Source organism: Charadrius vociferus, unplaced genomic scaffold, assembly GCF_000708025.1.
Source record: "Charadrius vociferus isolate BGI_N301 unplaced genomic scaffold, ASM70802v2 scaffold163, whole genome shotgun sequence".
Lineage (NCBI taxonomy): Eukaryota > Metazoa > Chordata > Aves > Charadriiformes > Charadriidae > Charadrius > Charadrius vociferus.
This window is the reverse complement of record NW_009648332.1, coordinates 17,364,129-17,391,254: the sequence shown is the minus strand read 5'-3', so window position 1 is coordinate 17,391,254 and position 27,126 is coordinate 17,364,129. Positions and strand designations below refer to the sequence as shown.

General features: G+C 38.2%; 2 protein-coding genes across 2 annotated transcripts in view; one reads left to right on the top strand and one right to left on the bottom strand.

The window, feature by feature from the left end:
* The first annotated feature begins 932 nt into the window (after positions 1–932).
* On the top strand, positions 933–18,532 carry FRRS1 (ferric-chelate reductase 1). The gene is made up of 17 exons (XM_009884764.1): positions 933–983; positions 5,854–5,895; positions 7,577–7,772; positions 7,986–8,122; positions 9,341–9,435; positions 10,134–10,284; positions 11,113–11,292; positions 12,232–12,330; positions 12,887–13,034; positions 13,577–13,693; positions 14,497–14,612; positions 14,900–14,986; positions 15,954–16,051; positions 16,220–16,278; positions 16,951–17,094; positions 18,273–18,334; positions 18,440–18,532. Exons 1-17 carry the CDS (start codon positions 933–935, stop codon positions 18,530–18,532), a joined length of 1,875 nt encoding a protein of 624 aa, XP_009883066.1.
* A 6,911-nt stretch (positions 18,533–25,443) lies between these two features.
* Positions 25,444–27,126, bottom strand: part of PALMD (palmdelphin) — a 28,116-nt gene continuing 26,433 nt past the window's right edge. Inside the window, exon 8 of the mRNA XM_009884763.1 lies at positions 25,444–25,587. Coding sequence (XP_009883065.1) covers positions 25,544–25,587 — 44 coding nt within the window. The 3' untranslated portion in view covers positions 25,444–25,543. The remainder of the gene's footprint in view (positions 25,588–27,126) is intronic.

Below are 27,126 nucleotides of genomic sequence, written 5' to 3'. Positions count from 1 at the left end.
GAAAGCTCTTAAGCCTGCTTGCCTTAATGAGTAAAGGTAAACTATGGCTTATTTTATCTGGAAGCCACACCAACCATGTTCCTCTTGCTTGCTTCTTAATGTTATGTGAATAATACTTTATTTTCTTTCCTTCATTAATGTGCATAGGATATGGCTATATGGTAACTGTTACAGTAAATGTGCTGATCCTGTAGTTGGATTTGTTTGTTTGGGTAACAAACGATGTCATTTTTAGGTCAGCCTGCGACTTTAGGTTCTTCATATAGATAAAAGTTTGCAGGGTTGAGGCCTTAAAGATTATAGGCAAGAGCAGCTGCCTAACAGAAAGTTAATTAATCAAAGTAAACAACAGGGCGAAATCCTTACCTCTTGCTCATTCTTCATGGGTTATATAGAAGAAAAGGCAAACGTATACTCCTTTTTAAGATTGCTTATCCCTCTTCTAAAAGAAAGCATCTCTTTGATAGGGAGTAAATGCATAACAAACTTTAAAATCATGCTGCAAATTTGTACCAGCTTGTGCTTTGAGGAAGACGTTATCAAAAGTTGTGGCTTCTTTGTTTTTGGGTTGGGTCCGTCCCCCCTGCAAGGCAGTAGAAGATAATTAAATAGTTACTTAATATGAAACTCCCTGAGACTTGTGGAAGGGCATCTTTGACAAAGTCAAGGAAGCTGCAGAGTCAGTGTTTCATTACAACTTCATGCACTTCAGCTGAAGTGTAGGTTCTTATCGGCTTAGCTTGGCAAGCAGTGTAAAATGTGTGCCTGAAGTAAAGAATGCTCTTATAAATGTTTCCTTTTTTGTGTGTGCACTGTTTCTTCTTTCAGACAAACTTCCTCTGATCCTGTGTATGATAAAAGTTAATACTGTTAGATCCAAGGCAAATAGAAGAGGTTACAATGTAATATAAATTGTCTTAAGTGGAAAGCAAATGGCAATTTTACTCAGACTTGGTCACTGTAACAGAAGGACTGGCTATAAGGTAAGTACCTATACTTAAACCGTTCTAAAAATTCATTTTGAGACACAAAAGCCTTGAAGTTTTCTCTGAATGTTTCCTGAGTAGAAAGACCAAGAGGCTGAGGTGTGTATGTTTTTTCATCTTGTGGGTGTGGAGGGTGTGTATGTGTGTTTGTATTTAAAAGTAATGAGTTATTGTGAATGTGAACACTACTTGTTTTCTGCCCTTGTTCAGTCCAGCTATTGTGATATGAGCAGGAGAAGTTAACCTAAGCTGCTCTTCTAAACTGAGAGAGAAGGTTGACTCTTGGACAGCAAGGCTGTCCACTTTTGTTTTGTGAGAGTATATTTCTGAAGAGACATGTCTTAAACGCCTTCTGTTAATAGAGCTTCTGTTAAAAAGCTCTTTTGTTTTCTGCTTGCCCTCTTGTCTGATGGTGCTCAGCAGGAGAAAAGTTCTGGCTATGATAGTTTTTGTACCTTTGAATTGGTAGTATGTTTGCATTGCCCCTCCTCCCATCTCCTCTTCCTCTCTGAAACTAGTTTTAGATCTCATACTCTGCAGCTAATGAAGTTCTGCTAACCAGCTGAAAGAAGATAATTTCTGTGAAAAGAAACAGGTTTGAAAAAGAAACAAACAAAAAAAAAAGGTTTGTGTGTGAACATTGTGCTCTTGAGGAATTAGGCTACTGGGGCTTTCTTAGCTATTGATACCCGCAGGGACTGTAGTTTTCTCAACACAGAAGGGAGTAACTTGTGGCTCTCCATTTATCCAAATCCAGTTACTGTAAGATCCTGAGTTTTAATCAGGAGAATATATTCCCATGTGCACTAAATATCACAAAAAGATTCCCACTAAAATTTTGTATGATTGGTTCAGGCTTTTAAAGATTCTCTTCCCAAAATTGTAGTACTCGTATTTTTCCAACCATTTCTTATTCTTTCCTCCTCCCTCCTTGGGAGAAGAAGGAGATAACTTCTGAATAAATGGGATGATAAATTCTAAATGTTCAGACCAGTGTAGTTGTGTTGCACTGAAACTTTAGAGAAGCTGGTAGCTACTATTATGAGGAAACTTGTCTTTCTCTTTGCAGTCTTCCTTGCCAGATAGAATCTCTTGAGGTTATGCCACAGATAATTACTCTGGCCTTTAACCATTACTGTTTGAATCATCACAGAGGTGATTGTCTTATAATGGTCCACTATGGGTATGAAGAATCTCCATTCATGGTAACTGAAACGTTTGTTTCTAGGTCGCTTTTCCAAGAATGTCCGTTGTAGGTTGTCAGCTTTTCTTTGGCTGCCTCTTATTTTAAATGACTGTTCTGCATCCCACTACTGTTGGAATAGCTGGCCACACATGGAGTACCTTTGGGATCCCTGTTCTGATTTTTCTACATGACTTTACTCCATGACTTTACTCTAAATTTCTGGTGGGTTGTCTGCAATGCGAGTTCCCAAAAAAGGGTGCTCTAACAAAAAAAGCTCTATTTCTGTCTTGAGTTCTAACCTGCCCAACAAACATATGAAATAACTTGGTAGTATGGCTCAAGAAATGCTTGACTGGTTACTCAGATTACTTTACAAGTCAACTGTCAGTATTGCGTAATCTCTGTATGAAATTGGATTTTACAGTTATAATCAAGTTCCATATGAAATATTAACAGACATTCTGATTACTTAGCTTCCTTGGAAAAGCTTAACTTCTTTCTAAAGCGTTTTGTCCAAGTTTGGCAAGGGTGATGAGAAGATGACTGTCACTCCATATTTTTTGGCTTTCTGTTAATTAGGGGGCTTTATTATAAATGGCTTCGGGTACACAATTCTCTCCCTCCCTCCCTCTCCTACAAAAGTTACATGATATTTGAAACACCATTAGAATTGCAAGTAATGATGACGTTTCTTTGAATAAACTTGTTCTGAAGCTTTCTTTCCTGCCAGGGAGTGCGAGTTATGTATTATACTGAAGATATAAGTAGGGAGAGTGAAAGAGGGAATAATAATTTTTTTTTTTTTTCCCCAGTCATGCTTGAAACTAATGAGTATTGAAGTATTTTTTTCCAGTCTAAATAAAGGTATAAAACATGCTGGTTTGAATAACTGTCTTATACTGTAACGATGTGGTATGAGCTGTTTGTAGAGAAAGGACTCCTGGATCTTATACTGTCTTTGGTCATATATAACATATTGAAAAGCCTATGCATAGTACAAGACTAAGTAAAATAAACAATCAATGCTATGTGATCATGTCCTGACTATGGAGCTAGTATGCTCTGCAGCACATCCTTGTAACCTTGACTGGGGCATTTACTGATGCATGCTAAGGCATGGTGTGCAGCTGGTATGCAGGCAGGATAGAGGAAGGAGATAATATGTACTCTCAGGCCCTTTGTTAAACACAAGCATTTCAGTGTAATGCATTTATCTTGGAAAACAAATCACTGGATAGTGCAGAAATCCTTAAACTGCTTGTTGTTCTTCCAGGCTGTTCAAAAGATAGTAAGTTAATAAAAACGCTGGAGAATTGCCAGTTGAAAAATGCTGCAGGAATTAGCCTTTATGATTTTTAACATAATTATGCTTCAGTCCTGAAGTCAATTATTCCTCTTCACTACAGGGAACGTGACTGTCTGCTAATTCGTAAGCTGTCACCAATGAGTAGTTGTATTTCAAAGGGTTACAAATAAGCCACTATGGCCAAAGCTTGTTAATGCAACTTGGAAGCAAAATCTGTCAAGAAGGACAAATCTACAATTTATAATAAGCTATAGTGGAAACAGAGAGTTTTTTCAAATGCTATGGGTAATAACAGGCAGTTCCACAGTTTACACACCTCAAAACTTGAGTTAACATAGCTTTTCATTTTGAATCTAGCTTTAGTGGCAATACTTGGTGACTTAAGGTTTTGATGCAGTGTTATGTTGATCTTATCTACAAAAGGCGATCTTGCAGAGATCTGCTGATTCATCTTTATTAGAACACAAATTAACTGTGTTTTTTCAGCTGTGATTGCTGGGAAAAGTAGAATAACAATGAGTAACAGTTCTGTAAGATGTGATAACTTTGATCGGTCTCTCAGATCCTTCTTGATATAGGTAGAAAACTGTTATTATTTTTACTTTATTCCTTAAAAGGCATTTATTCTTTTGTGGTGAGGTTAAGTGTGATTCATGTATCACACTTCAGCTTTCCTGAACCTAACCTCTCTGTAACAAATCCTTTCCATGGCATTAATGCTAATGCTTTCTGTTTGGGCTATGTAGTTGTGAGGTTTAGTTGTCTTCCTCTGTTTTTCCTGCAAAGAGTGTCAGAAAAAAGTGTCACATATTCCACAGTTTATTGTACGTTCACTTACTACAGACTTTGATTCCTTTACCTGTGTGTGATTAATTAAACTTTTAAAGCTAGTTCTAATTCTAAATAACCGTTCTGCATTGTGGTATATATGACATGCTAAATGTCAGGAATGACTGCATTTTTAGACAACATCACTTGGAGGGAAATAACACTACTGTGGCTGTAGAACTCTAATCAGAGAAAAGAGGAAGCCGTGTAATTTTTTTAGAAGAAGAGGTATCTGATTTATATCGGAATGACTTTTATGTCAGAGTCAGCCTGATGGTGTCTGACTTTTGTTGTTGTTTGGTTAGGGTTTTTTTTTGTTTAGCAAAACAGACGACCTGTTGTGCAAATGTGTGGCTGAGGATGGATATAATTGCTTATAGATCTTCAGTCTGAGTATAAAGATACTTTGTCTTGTCCCCTCTCAGAATTGGTTATTGCTGGATCTAGGTATCTTCCTTAGGTGCTGCGTTGTTGGTTGTTTTTTTTTTTTTTCTTGAAAACTGAACAATTTTTGAAGTACCAATGGTATGTCCTCAGCTTTCCAGACTAACTCACTTTTTGCTTCTCTTGTCAGAGTATCATTCGCGAGGGCATGATGTACTGTTTTGTGCTCTTGTAACAGGTACTTTTTTAGAGCTGAAGGAGACATCTTAACGTGCTTATACAAGGAAATTCTGGGCATCTCTTGGATTTCCCCTCTTCCTTCCTGCATATTCAGATTTTGTGTCCATGTCTGTCTTGCTTGTTGTGGATGGTAGGAGGCTTCTTTTGAACATGTCTTGACTGAAGGCTGAGAGGGGGTGTGCATGTTGCAAAAGGGGGTAGGGAGGCACAGTGAGGTCCTAGCTGAATTAGGGGCAGCAGATGAGTGATTGTAAACTTCTATTTTGAGCTATTCCAAACTACATTTTAAAAATATGAAGTTCTACTGTGTTATACAAAGGGGTTTACTCTGGTATTTGAGTTAAAGTTCAAAGTTCTTTAATCTGAAGTTCAGGAATAATTTCTTAAAGTTTGACTTATTTAGAATGTTGGCCTATTGTACTCTTCTGTGTACAATAACACTTTAGGAGATATTTTCCTAAAAATACAAAATGAATCTTTAACCACAGAATGACTTATAAGAGTGCTTCCTATCTTCCTTCTGCCTCTTTTAATGTGTAAGTGGAGAACGTAGAGTATACAATGTATTTTCAGATTAAATGTGTTGTTTGAGGAAGGCTAAATTTTAATATGGAAATTACTATTCTTTATAGGATCTAGCCCTCTGTTGAATATGCATAGAGAAGACTGCTCTTCTACAGTTAACCCTGTTTAAAAAATAAAAAAATGTTTTAAAAAATTGCTCTTCAGTACAAAACTTCTTTCAGGTTTTGGCCTTTTTCATTTTTTTAATCTCTGCTGCTTCTTCTTTCTCTTCTGTCAGCTTTTGAGTTGGTTGAGTCTGCCAAAGAATATTTCTTGTTTCGTTTTAAATCCCTACCACATCCTCTGCTACTTAAACTAGAGTACTAACCAACTCTTTTTCTTGTCTCTGCGGTATGCAGTCTTATCTCTTCTGGCAGCAACTTGTTTTGAAGATTTCACTGGTACATATAAAAGCTACTTTAATGCCACCATTGTACCGAACCATAGTTTTTAGCTTTCTATAGGCTTCCTTAACTTATTCATAAAATCACGTTTTGATTTGTGACAGTTTGGACACGTATTGGAACTAGAAAGAAAGGCTTACTTTAATGAGAAGTTAAAGATATTATCTTAATGTTGTCTTGAATACTTGCAAGGAGTTGAGTGTTGTTTTTTTCTAGTTCCTGAAATGTAACTGTTCAACACGCTCACCCTTCTGATTTTCTTCTGTTTACTGATGTAAAGTTGCCGAGGAGCTCTTATGTTGAAGTACAAATCTGGCATCATCCTGGATATTGTGGATTTTTAGCACTGAATGTATGAGAAATTTGGAAAAGTTAATATTGATGACTCTTAGAGAGTGTGTAAGACTAATGGCATGCCTTGTCTTCGTTTGACGGCTTTTTAGGTATCAGAGTTCAGTCTGAAATGGCTCTGTGCCTTTCTTATCTTTATATCCATGCATGTTGTCAGGGAACTTCAGAACCTGATACTTCTTATCACTTCGTGCAAAACGGGCATGCCTCTTCCAGAAGGCAGACCTACTTGCCTGGTATATGTTCCTCTAGAGCCGATAACCCACTTCTTGTGTCTAAGGATTGAAAGGAAGTTTATCTATGTTCTCCTGGCCTGTTGGACACGCTTTTTCTTGTTGGCTAAGGCTTTCTGTAAACAATGATACAACTGCAAACCCTGCATGCTACTGAGTAGCGAAACAATTACCACAGCTTTTTTGAAAACAGTATTGTGATGGAGCAAAACATTATATGATGAATGCTGGGATTAGGGGTTCATATAACTGTTTTATGCTCTTTAGTCCTACTACCACACGTTTTTCATTTCTGCTGTTCCCTTAACAAGAGTGTGACAAGCAGTGATATTGTTTGACTGATTGTCTGGTGGTCCAATATCCCAAAGGACGAGTTCAAAAGAAAAGTCTTGTGCTTGTCTGCAACAAACTTACATATTTATTTGTCTAAATCTTAATATCAAATTCCCACTCTTTTGCACGTATAAAATCTATTTCTGACATTTGGCAACTTTAGTTTCCCTGTGGAAAGGAGAACTTGTTACCTGGGAATTATTTGTCATATGTGAAGAAATAGACACAAGTTGTGGAAACAAAAGGCAGTCTGTAATGATGCACAACTTGGAGCTATGATTAATAAAAGAGTGGGCTTGATACTAGCTATATAGTTTCTTAGTACTGTGGACCTTTATAAATCAATGAAAACATGTTTTAGGATCCTTCTCTCCTGTGCACATGTTCAAGGGATGTGATTTTTTTTTTTTTTTTTTTTGAGAGAGAGAGTAGGAGAGGCGTAAGCGAAAGAAATTTAAAAAGTGATGTCAAAATTCACTGAGAGAAATAATCCATCCAGTGGAATGAAGGATCTATCTACTACCTATAGTCTTGATGGCCTGAAACATGCTATCTGTGACCATTCTTGCAAAGCCTGGCAGTTGTCAGAAGTAGACATTACTTTTAGCTTCTGCAGCTGAGAATGGTGTGTTCTCATGCATGCTTTTGTTTTAAATGTGTTTTTAAATTTTAGTATTCAGCTGACTCTTCTAAAGATGACTGGTGACATGTAATGTAAATGTTTATTGTATTTAATTGCCTGTAACTCTTACTTTATATAGATGGAGCTGCCTGGCCTTGCTTTTGCTGTTTGGATATTTATTTGCTTCTATGCATCTGTGGATGGCTATCCCAGTGGAAAAGTAAGAGAAGCCTGCACTAGCATGATACCCTGTCATGGTAGCTCTCCGCAACTGTCACCTGAGCACACCATTACAGTGAATGGGACTGAATTTAAACCAGGGGACAACATAGAAGGTATTGTGTCAGTTAAAGCTGAAGCCTTTAATTTGTTTCTTTGTGTTGTAGTGTGTTAGCTGTACTAGATCTAAGCAGCTGAATCTTGTTCAGGTGATTCCTTTAGCAGTCATTCAGTATTTGTAAAATGAACTTCTGGTGGTCTCTGTTAAACTATTTCCTTCTTCCTTTGGAGAATATTTCAACTTCCTTTTATTTTCTTCCTTGCTTCAGTTCATCTGTTTGGACCAGATTTTGAAGGATTTTTCATACAAGCCCGGGATGCAGAACACCTGGATGGCCCTGCAGTTGGTTCTTTCATGTTAGTTGACCGGAGACTTTCTCAGCTGCTGACATGTGGCCGTACCAAGGTATAGTCTGGTGTCTTAAAATGGGACAGCAGGTACCAAGGTGTTTGTACTAGACTGCATCTGTAATAGGACAGAGCTAAATTACGCAATCTTTGAGCTCAGTAAGTCTCTCGGGAAATTGGTCTAACACAGTATAGAGGCATTGTGGTCACTGCAACTCTTTCAGACTATGCTTATAAGCCATTTAAACTGTGCTGTTGGTAGAAGGCTATTGACTGCTGCAGGAAGATGCAGCATTCGTAACATGATTTTTTACTTGTGCACAATTAATGTAATGGATGCCTGGTTATTGTACTTAATATTAAAAAGAGGAGGGCATCCTCAATTTGTTTTGAAGAGGAGAGTTACCCATCATTTTCCATGCTTGCTAAGCACAGAGAAAACATCTTACAGCAAAGAAAGTTTAGATTGCTTATTGTGGAAAACAAACACTATGATAGGCTATTGTCTTTAGCATTGCTCTGTTGGTTACTGATAATGGAGACTTCTTAGTAACAGGGTAGATCAGTCTTCAATATCTGTTTTGGATAAATTGATTCTGCCTCATGTGCAAGAGATGCGAACTCTGACTAGTGCTACAGTAACCTGCTTTTTGAACATTCTGAGCTGGCGTGGACAAAGTTCTCAATCTGCCTAGATGGTTTTTTAGTGTTGTCTTTTTTTTTTCTTCTCCACTACTACCACCTGCCCCCCAGTGGTGTCCAATTAATACATTCATCAGTGCTGTAAAGCCATGGGGATGTCTGGGCTGTGCCCTCTGTGCTCTGAGGACTTAGTTCAGTGCTCTGTCTGATCTGTTTATCTTGTGCAAATAGCTCTCTGACCCCAAGACTGCTTTTGGGTTTTGTCCTCTGGAATACTAGTTCTATTCTCTCTGTGCAGTCATTGCACTGTCCCTTCATGCTCTTACTATCCAAAAAAAGGAGCATTATCACACCATTTCTGCATTAACGCTGCAGGAACCTCTGTCTCATCACTGGAGTCTTCTGGATTGAAAGACCTCTAGTTGTTCCTTTTAGCCTTAAAGTTTGTATGTGCAAGTTTCAGTGATAGACTTCATCTTTTGACCGTGACTGATGGGGGAAAAGCCAGTTGGACTAGGTCTGTGCAGTGTCTGATGCGGTGTCTGTTTAGGATTTAGCTGCAGCATGTGATTGTTAGCTGAAATCTCCTTGATGCGTATCCACTGTGTAACTCTTGATGTGTGTGTGTTTTCAGAATTCAGCTGTCAGTCACACAAGTAAAGCAAAAAAGAAATACGTAAAAGTTTATTGGATTGCTCCTGGAGATGCACCAAAACGTGTACAGTTTCTGTAAGTAAATCTAATATTAGTTCTAGTTTATTAAGATGCAAGTAAGGTAAACCTATACCATTCTCTGTGTCAAATATTGGCCAGCAACTGAAAAGTATCCTTGGACTAATGGTGAGAAAAGTTGACACCTCTTGCTCGCTACAGAGTCTAAATTAATGCAGGCACTTGTTGTTTAGGGAAAACCTGGAGATGATTAGTTTTATTTTTTTTTTTTTAGTATTTTTTTTTTTTTTTTGTGGGGAGAGTAGAAGGGGATTTGGAGATTGATTTCTTTAGTATTTCTGGTTAACTGCTCACTTCTCATGCCTGTAATGTACAGTGTTAAGAATCTTTTTCTGTGCTTGTACGTAACAAAATGGTGTGTATACCCTCCTGTTATACTGCTAGCTTTTTGGGAACTAATGGATGAAATCTATGCAACTCTTCTCTGAGGTTGTAATCTGTGCCACAGTCATGAAAGTTTCTTATATCCAGCAGAGCATGCAGTAGTATGTTTTTAAAATTGAATTTCCACTGAAATTCCAGATATTTTCCCACTTTAATCCCTAAAGTGGTAGAGCTCTGTGTGAAGATGGGTGTTTTACAAATAACTTGAAAAAACTATAGAAGCTTTTCCTTTTTCTTTCTTTCTTTTTTTTTTTTTTAATGTATCAATTAGCTGTTAATGTATATAGTAATGACTGTCTGATGTTTTTAAGAGCTACAGTTGTGAAGAAATACAAGACTTTCTGGGTGAAGATTCCTGGTCCCATTGTTTCTCAGCCTAATGTACAGTCCCCAACAACACCCTTGCATGCAACATCAGAGGTTGTATCAACTTCACACCTGGTTTCCTCCTTATCAAAACCAGTGAGTAATTATAAACCTAAATAATGCTATCTTTAATGCTTGTGATCAATAGAATTTAATGAAATCGCATTAATACAGCCTGTTGACAGAAAGGGTGAGTAACTTGGATATTGGAGACCAAGAACAGAGACAGCTACCCTGTTGTGTTAGTTGAGTTGCCTGAACTTGTGTTGAATGTTGTTACACTGCACACAGGTCAGAAAGATGATAGAACATTTAGAACTTCATGGTCAGAAAATATTACGCATACCTGGGAAGAGAGAGGGGAAAAGACTAGCTCTGGTCTTGACTAGTAACTTCCCGTTTAGTAACTGCAAGCTCAGAAACTTCATTTTATGAGTTAATATGTGTTACTGACTTCCATTACTGACTCTTGAATGGATTGAGCAAGCATGACTATTTGATCCAGAATAAGTGTGACTTCTAATCCATGTATTTTCTCATTGTGTATCAGTGGAGTTGCTACTTTAGAAAGGAAACGAAAAGCTGGTCTTCCCCTTTTCCCCCTCATCCTACAGCTGATATTACCTCTCTAAAAATAAAACCACAGGAAGTTTCTCTAAAGTTTTTACTTTCTTTTCAAAGTTTTTCTATTATAATGTCTTTAAAGTGAAAATTCAACTTGAGTAAAAATACAGCTTGGAACTTGCCACCATTTTATCTACTAGTCCTTGGGTAATTGTAGGGGTGGGTTAAGAGGTGGGTATGTAGACACAGATGATGTTTCTTTGCTGTTCTTTGTGTGGTTTCTTCTAGAATGGGGTAGAAAGGGAGGAAGAAGAGGGGAAACTCATTGCTTATGACTTGTTTGTTTGCTTAATTGTCTAGTTTAATGCATCAGGTTGTGGAAGTACGAAGTTCTGCATTAGGAACCCTTCAAACTGTGATCCTGAGAGTGCTTCCTGTTTTTTTCTGTCCTTCCAACAAGAGAAGAATTCAGTATTTATTGAAATGAGTGGTCCAAGTGAAGGATATTTAGCATTTGCATTGTCCTATGACCAGTGGATGGTGAGTGTCCTGTTCTAGTTCTTCCGTTGCTTTTGTGATCTCAGTAAAGTTTGAATGGTACTCTAGAAAGACATGCATATGGAAAACTGAAATGCTGTTAGATGTCACACAAAGTAACTTCTCTCCCATAGTGCTGAAGCACAGGTTGCTTTTTATAGGTGGATATTCAGTTTTAGCTCACTGACTTTTAGCTTACTGACTATTTACAGTAGAATTTCCCTGTGGATATTTGTCTTAGCAGAGTCTAACCTGTCTGCACAGTAGCTGACTGGAATTCCTGGGTGGATCAATCTTTGTTATCTAGCCAGAACCCCTCACCGGTCAGAAGTTGAGTTGCTATGTTTCTGAAAACCATTTGCATTTTATCATTGTACAGGAGTGACTCCATTCAATCTTAAAGCGCTTAGAGATTATTTTTTTTTTTTTCTTCTAATTGGTGTTAAAGTGAAGGAATGATGCTGTTGACAAACACATAATCCATAAACCGACTGTTGCACAAAGGAGACGCTGTTTATATTCATGTCCCCAGTGCAAGAACACTTGGTTCTTAACACTACTTTGTCTTTACAGCTATGAGGAAAACCAACTTTTAACTAAAGAGGGTTTTTTTTAAATAACATCAGCATCCATCTTTGTCTTCTCTGGGTAATTTAGCAAATTCTAAATAATTAAAGAAACTTCTGATAATATGGTTGTTATCCTTGGGGGGAAGGGGCAGCGGGAAGCATAAATCATCATGTGCCTTACTATGTGTCATCTGTTTGACTTAATGTGGTTCCTCTGTAATCATGAAGTGTTTGAAAGCTGGGAAATAATAGCTTGACAGCTAGAGAAATCTGTCTCAGGTCTTGTTGCATATATTAAATCAAAGAGCTTTTGGAGACTGCCAGTAGTGGGTTTTATTGGGCTATAAATATCTTTATCTCTTAAATTCTCCAGGGTGGTGATGATGCATATCTATGCATTAATGAGGACCACCGTGTTCATGTAAGCACTGCCTATCTGAAGGGGCGAAGTCCTCCCATTTTGGATTCAGAGGTACATTTGAAAACAGCTAAGACACTTCCACAAATGTAGGTTTGAAGTAATGAATGGTATGCTGCTGCTTTATGCTTTCATTTTGCACAGCAGCTGTAGATAGTAAGGTGCATTCATACTTCTTTAAGGTGAGGTTGGTTGGGCTTTTACTTCCTAGTAAATGTTACCTCTAGAAGTCTAAATTTAATTTCTAATAAGTCATGTTGTGGGAGCTTACTCTATTGAGGAATTTTGTGCCCATTATTACTCTGTCCCCTTGCTAGTGCTGCAATTGATATATCATAGGTTAAAGGTTGGAAGGAAAGGGGGAGATTGTTGTTATAAGCTGGAAAAATGGGTGGTAATAGATCCAGCCCGTATGTTGGTGTGTTGACTTACTGACATACCTTCTAAGTTCGTATGCAAGAGATCTTTATTCCCCACACCACCCCACCCCCAATTGTTGCCATTCTTTCTTTGTGCACCAGTGACACTCCTGTCTTTTGCAGGGTTACTTTTAAGCCAGTTACTCTGCCAGTCTAGAAAGACTGGGTATTAAATCTCTCCTGTTTCACAGAATGCCCTTGAAGATGTGTCCTGGAGGCTTGTGGATGGTGTTCTTCAGTGTTCTTTTAGAAGGAGTATTCGTCTTCCTACTTATAAAGGGAGATTTAATCTGGATGCCAGTTACTACATCTTCCTGGCAGATGGGGAAACTAGTGAAGGTAAACGACTTGCATATGGTTGATTTTCTTTGAACAGCTCTAAATGAGTTAGTAATCCTTATGTAAGATACGGCTTAGCTAAGAACTAGTATCTGAACTAAGGTTTCCAAGTTTGAGGCACTTAGTCCAGTTATTCTTACTGCTTCTCTGGATCATGGGTTTGATTTTGGAAGTTATGGTAAACTTGCTCATATATGTGTTTTGTATGCCCACTTGATGCTAGGAACTGTTAGCTTCTTCAGAGCTGGCTGCATCTTTTTGAAATGGAGACTAGCATCAAAGGGAATTATTCTTCATGTCTTGTGCGTGTAATGGGGAAAGCTAATTTCTGTAGAGGGGTGAGTTGGTTCTTGTACATTAAGTATGCAAGACAGCGTAGATGACATCCTGGGTTCTTACCGTATTGTGTGTCAGAAATTCAGTTTGTTTGATTATGCTTAGTGATCGCAACAGGGCTTGCATTCATAAATAAGGAGTGGGCACACTTACAAGTGCAGTGGCTTTCATCAGCCATAAATAAACCGCTTTATGTCACTGCTTAGGTGGACGAATACACAAACATCATCGTCAGCCTCTGATCACCAATGGAATATACAATGTCACAGGCCTTCCTCAAGATATTGGAGGTTCCCGGTCCCCACGACTTATCAAGGCTCATGGTAAGCTGTAACTTATAGTTTTGTCTCCTGGTTCTAGGCTTGCTGAGACTGGAGAGTTAAGTTTTCTTCATTATTGCAGAGTAGGTATTTCCTCTTATCTTTCTGGCACTCATTATATATACTGTTGGCTAGCAAGATTTGAAACTGTGAAGACAGAGTAAAGTTATTACTAATTTTTCATTTCAAGAACAGTGTTACAAGATTCTTTTTCCTCCAGAAAATGAACCTTCTCCCTTAAATTTATAATCAGGACTTGTTTCTGTTTACATCTTTCTCTCTGGTTTAATTTATTCTAGTTGTGTTATTGGTTTAATTCTATTTGAAATGAGAAACCCCTCAACTGAGAGCCTGGAGCCATTGAAATTAATGAGATTTTTTTTCTCACGATACTGGATTTTAAAGCAGGCCTATGACAGAACTATCACTCATTCTTTGTCAAACAGATTGTAAGAAATGTCACCTTTCATCCTCTGACGTCTAAGTTGGTGACAGAACTGCATCTCTCACCAGTATGTACTGACTGTACTGGCACGTATGAAATGCATAGTAGCCAGAGCTGCTCTGTTGTGCTGTGTGGGGATAGTGTGATTATCTTTTATACGGATGTTTCTGCCCTCTAGAAAGATAAATGCTGTAAAGTTGTAGTCTGAACCAGGTGATGAAAAACTTCTCACTGGTAAATTCTGACCATGTGTGTACGGACTAAACTACTACAGTCTTTGAAGCTGTATTCCTATGCAACTTAATTACTTGTGTTTAACTTGTGGTTTGTTTGTTTTTGTTTTTTTTTTTTCAATTTTCAGGAGCATTAATGTTTATTGCTTGGATTACCACAGTTAGCATTGGTGTTATTGTTGCACGATTCTTCAAACCTGTCTGGTCTCATTCATTCCTGTTTGGAAAGGAGATGTGGTTTCAGGTGGGTAAAATCTCCCCATATCTCCAGCTGTGTTTTCTAGCTTTATTGTAAGCAGAACTATTAACCTACTCGATCCAAGGAATAGGAGATTAAACTTGGTGGGATTTTTGTCTTTCTTTAATCTTAAAATACGGAACAATTATGTATCAGAAGTACACCTACTTTACTAGTAAAAACAAAGCCTAAAGAGGACACTAGGAACATCTTTAACTATAATCTGTTAAATGTATTTTAATGGTGTATTAAGAAAGCCGTAGAAGTTCTAAAGGCAAACTTAACTTTTCTAGGTGCATCGATTGCTTATGTTGACCACAGTCACGATCACAAGCATTTCTTTTGTGTTGCCTTTTATATACCGTGGAGGTTGGAGCCAAGTAAGTGTGTGCTTTTGTTTTGTTTGTTAACTCAGATGTAAATGTTGGACCAAATGAACGAGAAGGAGGTCCACTGATGACTAACATGTTACAACTATAGCTGAGGAAATTGCTGTGAAAGCTGTCCTTAAATAGGCTGACTTCAAATCCTGGCAACGCTGAAGAGGAATATTCCCTCCTTTAACTACAACTGAAAAACTCCAGTACTCTCCTTCCTTCCTCTTTCTCCCAAATAAAGTCCTTCCTCACAGTTTCTTTCTGTACTAAATCAGTTGTCTTCCCATTTCCTTGGAGAACTTGAATTTGGGAGGGAAGTGAGGATGGGACAGCTGACTTATGACTTGTTAACATGGTAAACCTGCTGGGAATAAGTTTTGTTATGAACTTGGATTTACATAACTATGCAGTGATTAAGCTTAATCTAGAACATTAGATAGAGATTGTATACCTGTTGCTTTTGCCTGTATAATATTTGGTGCAAGGTGATATCAGAAACTGGAAAGTCTAGAGAGTATCTGAAATAAAGGTGGGAGAAGAATGAGCTAGGGAAATTGAATAAAGTGTTTTAGGTTTAAGATTAAAACAGATAAAGTGAGAGTACCGGTTCTGGGAGAAGTTACGAAATAGGCCTCTTCTGAAGATACAGGGTTGAGGATGAAGAACTTGGAGCATAGCTTCTACAGGCATATTGAGCTCTGTTCTTCAGCTGGTAGAATTTCTAAATACAGCAAAAAGGTGGGACAAACCCTGGGCGGACTTACCAGTGTCTCATGCTGCCAAGGAGAACAATCTCCATCCAGTCGCAGGGCAGCTTACTGTGGCCTGTTGCCTCTGCCAGTCTAAACACAGTGCTGCTCCACCATTGTAACTTCCTAATTCAAGCATAAATAAAATTATAAATTTTTTTGGTATTTTTTTCTGTATCTTTATATAGATATGATATTAAAGAAAGGTGTCCTGTGTTTAGCAAGCAGGTTTTCATCCCTATCTCGGCTGTACCGTGATGGCTCTGACAATCTTTCAACCACTTATGGCAGGTTTCAGACCATCTCGTCATGCACCAAGGTACTCACAACTAACTCATTAAGTTACAGCCACAGTAATTATATATACCTGTTTCTTTAAAAAATATTTTTACATTGAAAAGATGTTGTTAAAGTTGTAAGAATGTTCTCTTATTTTTTTATTTCACCAAACTAAGTAATCAATAAAATGCTTTGCATTGTTTTGTAGGAGGCAATTGTTCAACTGGTTTCACTGGAGTACTGGTACAACAGCTAGAATACTAGCTGGTGAGTAGGAATAACAGTTGTAACTCCCTTTTAAGTAATTTAAAAGAACTATGTTCATTGTCTGGGCTACTGCTCATCTAAAACATCTGTGGATGTCCAGTCCAGGCATCTCTGAAGATTTTTTTTTTCTTGCTGGCCATCTTCTGTGTAGGTTTTAAGTGGCCATTGGGTATAGCTTTAGGGAGAAAAAGTAACTACATAAAACTAAAGAGGCTGCAGACAAATCTGAAAGATCTCTGTAATGAGGAAGACTTGAGAATAGTGTTCTTACGGTAACATAGTTCATTGTTATTTAATGGAGGAGAGGAAACTTGCTTACAGAACCAGAAGCTGGGCTTAATTCTGTTAATGGTGACAAGTTTCCACAGGCAACTTAAGCACAAACATTGTGGTGACTGTGTTCTTGTTGGTAGAGTTGCAAATGTTAGCGTCTGCCTGACTGGGATGTGATAATATACTGAACAAGATGAACACTGTCTTGGCCTTCTCCTTTCCTCCCCGTCTTTCCCTTCACACTGCCAAAAAATTAAAAGCTTTTAGCTGCATTTAACCTCATTCTTCAAGCAGCTATAGGCCGTTCGTGGGAAATCTATTGCTGAAGGTGTTGAAAGCATTTTTTATTACCCTGACACAGCACTCTCAGCGTCTTTTTATCTTGTTTTTACTGACTAGTGGTGACTATGTTCTTGGGAATGGATCTACCAGCACTTGACCTACCAGACCCATGGGACACCTATACGATGATTGGTTTTGTAGCTTGGCATGTCAGTATTGATGTTCTTCTGGAAATACACAGCTACTGTCTCGTACGTAAAGGTACAAACTCAACAAAACTCCTGTTGTTACCTTGCTTGCTGAAGATTTGGGGCGGGGGGGATGGAACTGATTGAGTAGATTGGATTTCAGGAGGTGTTCTTTGGCCTCTAACTTGGAAGCTGAAAGGTAGTAACTCTGGAATAATGATGTCGTATCTTCTGTACAAATATGGAACTAAAGCAGTTTTCAATACTAAAGTGTTCTAGAAAAATTGTTTTTGTGACGTTTTAGATAGTAGCCTCTTATTTTTCAAACCACAGTTCATAGGGGCAGACTGAAATGCGTAAGTATTTTCCAAGAATCTATCACTGTTTGCCATGATTTTGATCCCAGATGGGTAGGTAAAGTCCAGGTTAATTCATGCAGATTTAGTCTGCATTTTATTGTGACAAAATGCTAATGTGAATGGCTGTTTTTGCATAAGCAAAATGATCAGAAACTTGAGCACAAATGCCTGCAATTTTGAATGAACAGGGGAATGAAGGTGATTCTGACTCCACTATGTCTAGTGAAGAGACTGGTACTAACTTCACTGGAAATTCTTAGCTTCACTGGTTGGTGTCACTGAGAGGAGGTGACTGTGCACGTGTAAATGACTGTCTAAGGCAGAGATGAGACATCTGCAGAATTGAAGAAGCATGATTAGTTAAGAGGCTGTGTAAGGTGGCACATGGAGAAGGGGTGATTATAAAAGATGTGAATTTAAATTAACTGCAGTAATTACTTCCTAGAAATAGAGAAATGGACCCAAAATGTTTGAACAAGACTGTTCTTGTGTTGGCTAATGGAAAATAGTTCTTAATGAAGTCTAGTTATCTTAAGATGAAAAGGAAAAGGTTTTAGATCAAATGAATGCTTTGTTCAGCTCAGAACTCAGTGTTTTGGTGATTCACTCTAGCAAGAGACAAAATGTTTTGCCACTTCATTGTCCAGAAGTTACTTTTTCTAGATCAGCTCCAGAATAATTTTTCATTTGTGCTGTGAACATGATAGTACAGGTCATGAAATGTCAAATGAGACTTCCAAATGCTTTTCAAATTTGATACTGTGTAAGACTTAGTTATTTAATCACAGAATCAAGACTTCTTCAGTTTAAAAGTGGAAAAAAAAAAAACCAAACCAAAACCCTTCCTCTTAAGAGCAGACTTAACTTTTTTCCCCCCCATTCCCACTAACAGTTGAACTGATAGAGGATGATAGAGTACAGATACTGCAATCACTCACATCTGCAGAAGCAGAGGTAAGTCAGAATTTTGTAAGTAACTACTATGAGATGAGATGATTCTTTATTTAAACCAATAAAAAGACTGACACTTCTATGGCGTTTCTCCCCCTTCTCTTGCAGGGTCGTCTGTTTAAACAGATTGTGTTAACCATCTACGTCTGTGGAAATATAGTATTCCTCATTGCCTTTCTGGCAGCAGTCAACCAAATATGAAATAAGTAATTGAGAATTTTGTGATCAAATATTGTGCAGTTGAAGAACTTGCAAGGAATGCTTTCTATTACAAATTTTCCCTCAACGTCTCCCCGAAGACGTAATTGAAGAATAATAGCACATGTGCGTCATGCTTGGTGTTAGAGAGAACTTGAATTCAAATCTATAGAAGGATGCTGCAGTTCTGCAAAAGCTGTCTTCTGATGGGACTTTTAATGGGAGTCTTTGCCTGAGTAAGGAATGAAGTCTATATCTTTTAAGTGCAGTAATTAACTTGATTGAAGCTTATAGGTTAAGAAGACTGAGTTGTGCTGAAAATGCTGTTTTGATAGTCAATTCCCTAAACTTTTTGTGAATGTTATTGGAAAAACCGGAAAGATTGATCCAGAATCTTATCATATCTGTTCACTTTACTGTGTTCTAATGGCATGTGATGTGATAACTTCCTGCTTATGACAGTTTTGCGTATTTAAAAAAAACAACTAAACCAAGCCTTAGTGAAAAACTGTCAAAAATGCAGGTTGATGCATGAGCTAAATGCTGTTGTCTATCTTTGCAGTTAAATGCAAAAAATACTCTCTCTGCTCTAAGAGCAGTATATTTACACAAGCATATGAGTTTGGGAACTTCAGTCCTCTAGTGAAACCATCATTTGCCTTGCTCAAAATACCGTTCTGTCCTGTCCCCCTCAGTGCTTCTAAACTGTAAAGAGAAAACATGTTTGCAATATAAGTGTGTTAAAACTAGTTATACTTATCCAAAACTCAAACAGGAAGAACCTTTCTGTGTGTATGGATTTCTGTGTTTTGCTGTCTTTGGTTGCTTGTGTCTTCTGAATTATTTTTCTGTGTGAATAATATGGATTTATGCCACTTGATGCTTAAATGAAAGTGAAAATAGTTGCTCAGGAATGTTGCAGTAGTATTTGCACTATTAAGTGAAATGTAGATTAGCAGTTGGTTTGACTTCAGGAAAAGCAACTTCTGTTAAGTGAGAGTCTTTTGAGCTGGCATATCTAGGAGCTGGAACTGTCTTTATGAGAATATGGGAAGGCATTTTTTTTTTTTTTTGGTCAACAAAAGATTTATCTCAATATATGAACCTTTAATATGCCACGCAGTACAGTGCTTTGCACTTGTTTTTTGCGGCTCTAATCAGTTTGCTTCCACACTTCATTCTTGATACTGGAAAGTATCGATTTTTAGTTGTAATGCTTCAAAATATGTCTTCAGCCTAGGGCTATTAAGCTATCTGGGAATAAAGGTGTTGGAGTATTGGATAGAATAGTAAATAGTGAGGCCTGGCTTGGTATAGACTTTATAGCAACATCTCTCTACTACCTGATGGCCAGCTCTAACATACTCATACGTGTGGGTCAGGTAGTGGTTCTCTCCATTTACTAAAGCCGTCAGTCTGTTTCTGTTTCATCCTCCATCTCCCCAAATCACAATGCAACCCGTTGCAGGGACAACTCGTATTCAGAAAGCTACAAGTTTGTGGTCAGTGATCTTCTTTTTGGCTGTTCAAGTAACTGATTTAGCTGTAACAGCATTTGTCAGCAGCAGCAGAATGCGAGTGAGTGTAAGTTGAATCACCCCTGCTTCCTCCTGGAATCTGGAGAAATCATGTGCAGATTGAGAAAAGAGGACTACGAAGAAATATGGCAAAATCCGAGCTGAAGGGCAAGAAGTATATGGCTAATTGTGTGGGTTTGTGGGTTTTTTAGAGATCTCTGATCTCAAAAGCCTGGGAATTACAGGCCCATCTAGTGCTAAAGTTTTGGGGGACTCTTTCATATACCATGAGTTTATAGAAGAAAATCTCTCAACCTAGGCACAACTGATGTCTTTTTAACTTAAAGTTAATGCCAGATTCTTTCTGTAATGCAATAGCTATGCTGTGTGTTGCTTTATTTGCATGTGACAATGAATGCAGGGTTTTTAAAACATGAATGTGAATATCTTAATAAAAGTTTTTGTCTTTTAGTAAGGTGAAAACACTATCAAATAGAAACTAGAAAAGAATAGTCTTGCCTAGCAGCAAAACGGATTGTCTCTTTTCTTTGTGAATGTTGTTTTATAAATTAAAGCTCTCTAAATGCTTCCTGGAGAACCTCTTATTGAAACAATGTTAAAATAGTTTCTTCCTGTAATGCAGAGTTTGTTTTTCCCCAATAAGAGGGGGGGGGGAGCAAACAAAAAACCTTGTTCCACATCTAATACATCTTTAAAGTTGACAAAATTGTCAGTTTGTCTTTGGATAACTTGTTCCTTCCTAGTGCTAGCAATATTGCATAGTTTATGTGAGGCCTTATGTGCAGTACTGTAACTTATTTGATGGAAAGACATGTTAATTTTGTGCAATGTTTGTTTATACCACTACCCCACCCTCTTCCTGCATGACTAGTAAGAGAAAGCAATGTGTAAAAATTTCTGGTATACTCCTTTGAGGAAAAGAAGAAAAAACTATATGGAATTGTTTGATACCAGCGGGAAAATAAGTGACAGGCAGTTTGGTTCTAGAGAGAATGATGACTGTGGTATATATTTTTTTTTTTTTTCTTGAATGATAAAATATTGTATAGAAGAAAATTCCCATTGTTTTGCTTCATAAAGGAATCCCACTGAAGTAAAGGGAACTTCTTCATAAGAAGAGATCAAGAAGGTTTCAGTGTTCTGTTTTACTTTCAGATTAAACTTGTGATGACAAATCAACATCAGCATATTTCTTTTTGGGTGCTTCTAGACAGGCAAATGTTCCAGTCACAAGTAGTTTACTGTTTTGATTGTTAGGTTCAGCCTCCAAATACTGGTCATCTGCTCTTGACTTAACTACAAATCATGTTTCTTTCATATGTTTTGAATGAAAACTAACTGGTGCAAATAGCTCAAATGCGATGGAATTCACCGCTACTTTGCTTTACTTGAAATAATTTTTTTTTGCTAGCTGACATGCAGGCTGCAGAATGAACTAAGGACAGGTGTGCTTTGTTTCTCTTCCTTACACTGAATTGCTACACTATTCTCTGTTTTGTCAAACACAGAAATGGGGAGACTTCATATTCAGTGTAATAATGCCCGTCTCTTTCCTTCTCGCAGGTTTGGGAAGGCTAGAGATTGCCTGGCTTCTGGTTTCCATCATGGTTTCTAACGCTATGTGGCGCTCTTGTTCAAATAACGGCATTTTTATTTTCCTTGCTTTCTTTACTCTGTCAGTGAGAGATTGAGACATGTAAAGGATGTCCAAAACAGGAGGTGTTTCTAGATGAACTAATCAGAAAAATTCTCAAGCTTGATTAAGAAACTTGATCTTTAAATTCAAGCCAATTCATACATGTAGACATTATGAAATGGGTGTTTACTTGATGTCCATGCTTAAGCTTTTGTTAGAACGGTTATGGCCTATTTTCTTTTGCCATGTGTGTAAACTGCTCTACATGGATACGTCCCTTTCCAAATAACTTAGGATGAATGGTAATCATCAAGGAAAAACTGCAATCTCAGTGGCTTTAGACCTTCATTGCAGGATGAAGTAAGAAAGACTCCAAGTGAGCAGAAGGATGGTTAAGAGGGATGGTCTGCTAGTAATGCTGAGAAATTCTTTGCTCAGATCAGTCTGATCCCAGCTTCTCTAAGGGTTATGTGTGAAGGAGATGATGTTGCATTCACCTGAGGGAGTGGCACAGCAGAATCAGCACAGGACAAGTGCTTCAGAACATGCTTGGTACCATCTATTTTAGCTTGTACATGAGCTAATTCAGCCCCTGTATAGCTTCTGCTGGTCCTCCTCGTGCTGTGCAAAAGTGACTTTACATATTGCAAACCACAAAAGCTGAACGTGTGTCACACTGAACCAGCTATCTATGATAGTCATCCTGGACAAATGGTACTGCACTAAGGAGGACTCCAGCTTTGGCTTTCTTTCAGAGAGACTTTTGTCTTGCTGGACCTCAGAATTCATTCGGTTTTAATGACGAATTGGAATTTTGCATGGCATATGTACTGACATGTGAAAAAGATGATTTGCTGCCTTGTAATTCTGTTCTTGTTGATACGGGATGTGGGAAAGCTCTGGGGCTGCAGCACTTGGATGATGAACATCCCTGCTTCCCAGCAGCAGACAACTCTTGAATGCTCCATTTTGTCTCTTCCTCCAAACTAATGATCTGCTATCAATGCTGCTACATGGCTAGTGCATTAGTGAGGGACAGTTCAGATTCATCTGGCATAAACTGAATAGTTTTAATATATGCAACATCAGAATTGCCACATGGCAAAGCAGAGGTCTACCAAGCCCAGTATTGTCTCCAGAAGTGGTAGTAATGAGTGCTTGGAGCAAGAGTTGTGTAAAAAGACTGCAGTGATGTTTTTCTCTCCTAGCAAGATCTCCTTGATCCTTGCCAGAATCTGTGCAAGGGTGTCCTGAACTAGAAACTGCAGCTGGACCGTGAACTTTTGCAGTGATTGGATTTTATCTACGAAGTATGCAATGAATTGTTGGGAAAAAAAAAATAATCTGTTAATGCTTTTGTAATGCTTCTGCTCTCCCATTTACTTACTCATTGTGAGAAAGTGCTTCTTGTTTTTTGTTTTAAGCTTGCTTTTTGATATCGTTGTTTAATGATGTGTATTTAGTTTTTACCTTCCTGACTTAATCACAGTTCTCTAGGCCTCTCGTGTTTTTTCCCTGTATGACTGCTGCTGTATTTAGCCATTTCGCACTTCTGATAATCTTCATTACCCTTCTCCATTTGTCTCTTCAGAGATGGGGTGACCAATATCTACTACTTATGTTGTAAATATGAAGTGCTATGCCACAGCTGTGTTTTGATTTGTTTTCCATGCTTTCCCTGAATCCTAGAGCTCTCTTCATTTTCATGGCTTCTGAGCATGAAGTTGATATTTTCAGAGGACTGTCTAAAATAATACCAAGGTGTTCTGCTTACTAGCCAAGAGGCTCATAACACCAACTTAACAGCTACATCTTGTGCCGTGTGTGGTTAGAGTTGTGGGGTTTTTTTTCGCATTACTTTTCATGTATCCGTAGTCAATTTCACCTGTAGATTTACTATGCATTTACTATTGTGAAGTCTCTTTTCAGTCTCCTTTCTTTTAAACTGCTTTGAATAATACTATGTTGGCAGGAGCATTTTTGCCCCCTTTTCCAGATTGTTTAAGTTTAGTAGTGCAGAGTAAAGGAAGGTAGGGGATGAGTGTCCGTAGCAATATGCTGCTGTTAGAAAAACTGCTCGTGACTGCTTCATATCACTCTCCTACTCTCTCATTTTTTGGTGTATCCTGGTAAGAACCTTTTTTTAATTATTTTTACAATTCTCAAAAGAGTTGAAGGTAACTCCTGCTGCTGGTCTCGGAATCAAACAAATAACAGAAGAAACAAAAGGCGGGGAAAACCCCCCCACATTATTAAAACAAACAAAAAGAACAGGATAGACATAGAGGAAGTGTAATATAGTTAAATTTATTTGTTCTTATCTACTATTCCACACTCCAGGTAACCATCTCTGACAAGTCCAAGAATTTGAGATTATTACCCACTTCAGACTGGGAGCCACCAAGAGTTTAGAGGCTACAAGTCAGCTATTACTACCATCGTGCCTCAGTATGAGGTAGTAGCTTCAATTTCCTGCCTTGAAGGAAAAACCAGCAAAAACTTATGGTTGTATTTTGCTGGTGCATAGTTTGAGTCAGTTATACTAGAATAACACAACCTGAGCTTTATCTGTTTAGTGATTCAAACCAGGCTAAGACCTACTAAAATAAAGCTATCATATTGATTTGAATATAAGAATGTAGTGCTATTACAAGTAGGCACTTTTTTCCAGTACATAGTTCTTGCAGGGAAAATCTGACTTGCATGTGATTTTTCTAGGTGTAATTGTACCTTATGGCTTTAAGGGCCTTTAGCTCCTCCCTAATATGGAAAGAAATAGCCTGCTCCTTGGTTGGAGCCTTGGACCTTGCTGGAGAGCCGTGTCCAGCAGTGGCTGCACCTACAACAGACCTTCTGGTGTAGCTGCAGGACAAGCCATTGGCAACTGAGTGCAAGCCTCCTATCAGAAATACTAATTCTAGCTTCCCTGGCCAGCTGAAACCTGTATACTAAGCAGTTTTTTTGTGGCTTTTTTGGGGGGTTTGGGGTTTTTTTGGTTTTGTTTTTTGCTGGACAGGCACTGCCTGTCTGGCAACCAGTTTCCTGGAAAAGCAGGGCTTTCTGCAGCAAGCGAGGAGGTGAAACCATGCTTGGGAGGTCAGGCTGTTCATAGTGTTAGGCACAGGATTGATCTGTGAGGTTATGTGTGGCAGCATGGATGTGGCCTGGGGAAGAGAGCAGAGTCTGAGGGTGGCTATACTATATAAAATAGAAGGAGGGGTGGACTGCGGAGCTCTAGAAGGTGGCTAAATATTTAAACACTGACTTTACTGTTTTTGGTTTGTTTTGCTGTCACTTAAAAAGGAATGCTTTCAATTTTGGCCAAGGTGATATGCTTGGAAACCAGCTCTTGTATTTACATTTCTTCCTGCTCCTATCTGTCATGGTTAGTTTTTTATTAACCAATGCTTTTACCAGAAAAATGCTGGGATGGCATTTTCAATCAAAATCAGACAGATTGGCACACTTTGAAGTGAAACAACGTCCTATGAATTTCCATGGAGATGGGTGTTTATTTGCTCTGTGTATATAGCAACAACGTATTCCTGATTGTGGGAACAGGTATGCACATGTCCTCTTACTTGGATATACACTTGCATCTATGTTCTTGGGTAACTTTCCACTACTTTGAGCAAAATCCAGGATGTGATTTGTGTGTATGTGGCAGTTGGTCAAATCTAAAAGTCCACTGGATTATGCAGAGGGCGAAATAACTCAGATGCATAAAACAGGAGCAAAACAAGCATTATGATCCAAAAAAAAAAAAAGTGTGTTGAAGAAACTCTTCTCAGTCTTATTCTGCTTTGAGTAGTAAATTTTACTTCCATGTCATTACAAGTGTTAAATCACCTTTTTCCCCAGCTTGGCCATTCTCATCCTCAGAGCTGAAAAAAGAAAACAAACAAAGCCATTGCACTTTAAGACTAACTTTCTATTTCTGATGCTAAATCTCCATATTTAGAGAAATGAAGAATACACGTACCTCCGGTGGTTAATCCAGCAGAATAAGCATTGTTTTAGTGTTATAGAAAGAAATCAGTAGAAGGCATTAGTTCTGGTAATTTTGCAATAAAGCGAGTACATTAAGAAATTACTTCATTGTCACTATTTGAAAATTCACACAGCTCTCTTCTAACTGTTTTGTTTCTGTTACCTTCACTAAGGCATTGCAGACAGATGGTATTGTCCTTGACTAGATGCTGACAGATTAAAAGGATGCATGAATAATTAAACAAACTCTTTGTTTAAACTAAACTCCTCAGTGGGAGCTGTAACTGTTTGGGCTTTTTCTTTTGTGTTGATGTTCACAGAAAACTTTCCTGTCTTCCTGGTGCAGTGAGTCAGAGCGGGAGTTAGTCACATTCCTGATTTAAGTCTGACAGAGTCACTTAGTATCTCTATAAGCATCAGTATGGCTATTGTCTGCAACTGGGTATAATGTGGGTTAGTTTGAAAGTGACTGTGCAGGGCAGATGATTAAATGTTAAGGTTATTTTTAGAACAGCAGTATAATGCTGTTGTTTGATGTGTAAGAGCCTCCCCCCACCACGCAGTTGATCTGAGAATGCAGTGGGAATAATCTCCAGGTCTCTGACCTGTTAGTTTGAAGAGTCACCTAAAATAGCATGTCTCGTTCCTTCATCCTGCAAATGTCTGTACTGAGAGACAGGGGGTCAAAGCAGCTGTTTACTTGATTTACGCATGTCAGCGAATGTCCAACTTGAGTTATGTTTTGAATGCTGAAGTTGTTGCAAATCAGAGGCATCTGAATGTAACTTTATATCATAGGGCCACTGACGTTAAGCTTAGCTCTGACAAAGATCCTGTGTGCTGTTTGCAGACCAAGGAATTCTGAAGGATTCGAGTCCTGGTTGTGGTTTGAGAGAACAATTGGTCAGATGCTTCACTTATAGGCAATTGTCTCTTTTTATCTTGCTTTATACATTACAAAAACAGATGGTATACATGAATCTTTCTCTATTAAACAGTTTTGTTGTATGTTAACTTTCTTTAACACAAATGGAGCTAAGTCTCCATTGTGCTTTTGAAGGTTGTGCAGCTTCCAGTGCTAAGGAAAAAAAATTAACTCATCTAGACTAGCTATCTGCCAAAAGCCTTGGACCTTTATGTCCCATGACAGCTTGTTCCACGCTGTCAGTAGGTTTTACTGGTTATTCAGCTTCAGTTTTTCCTTTCCTTATTCATTTCACTATGTCTAGCCTTTGTTCCCCCACAAGGACTTTTAATTTCCCTAATGAGTATTGAATCTCCAGAACATTTGCGCACTAATTCGACTGAAATTTAAAGAAGAAAATAAGCTCTAATAATGCAAAACACTGGTGTCCTAATTATAGCATTGTTGTCCTTTTCTCTGTATGGTTTTTCTGAGGGCACATAATACTTTGAGATATTGGTCCCCCACC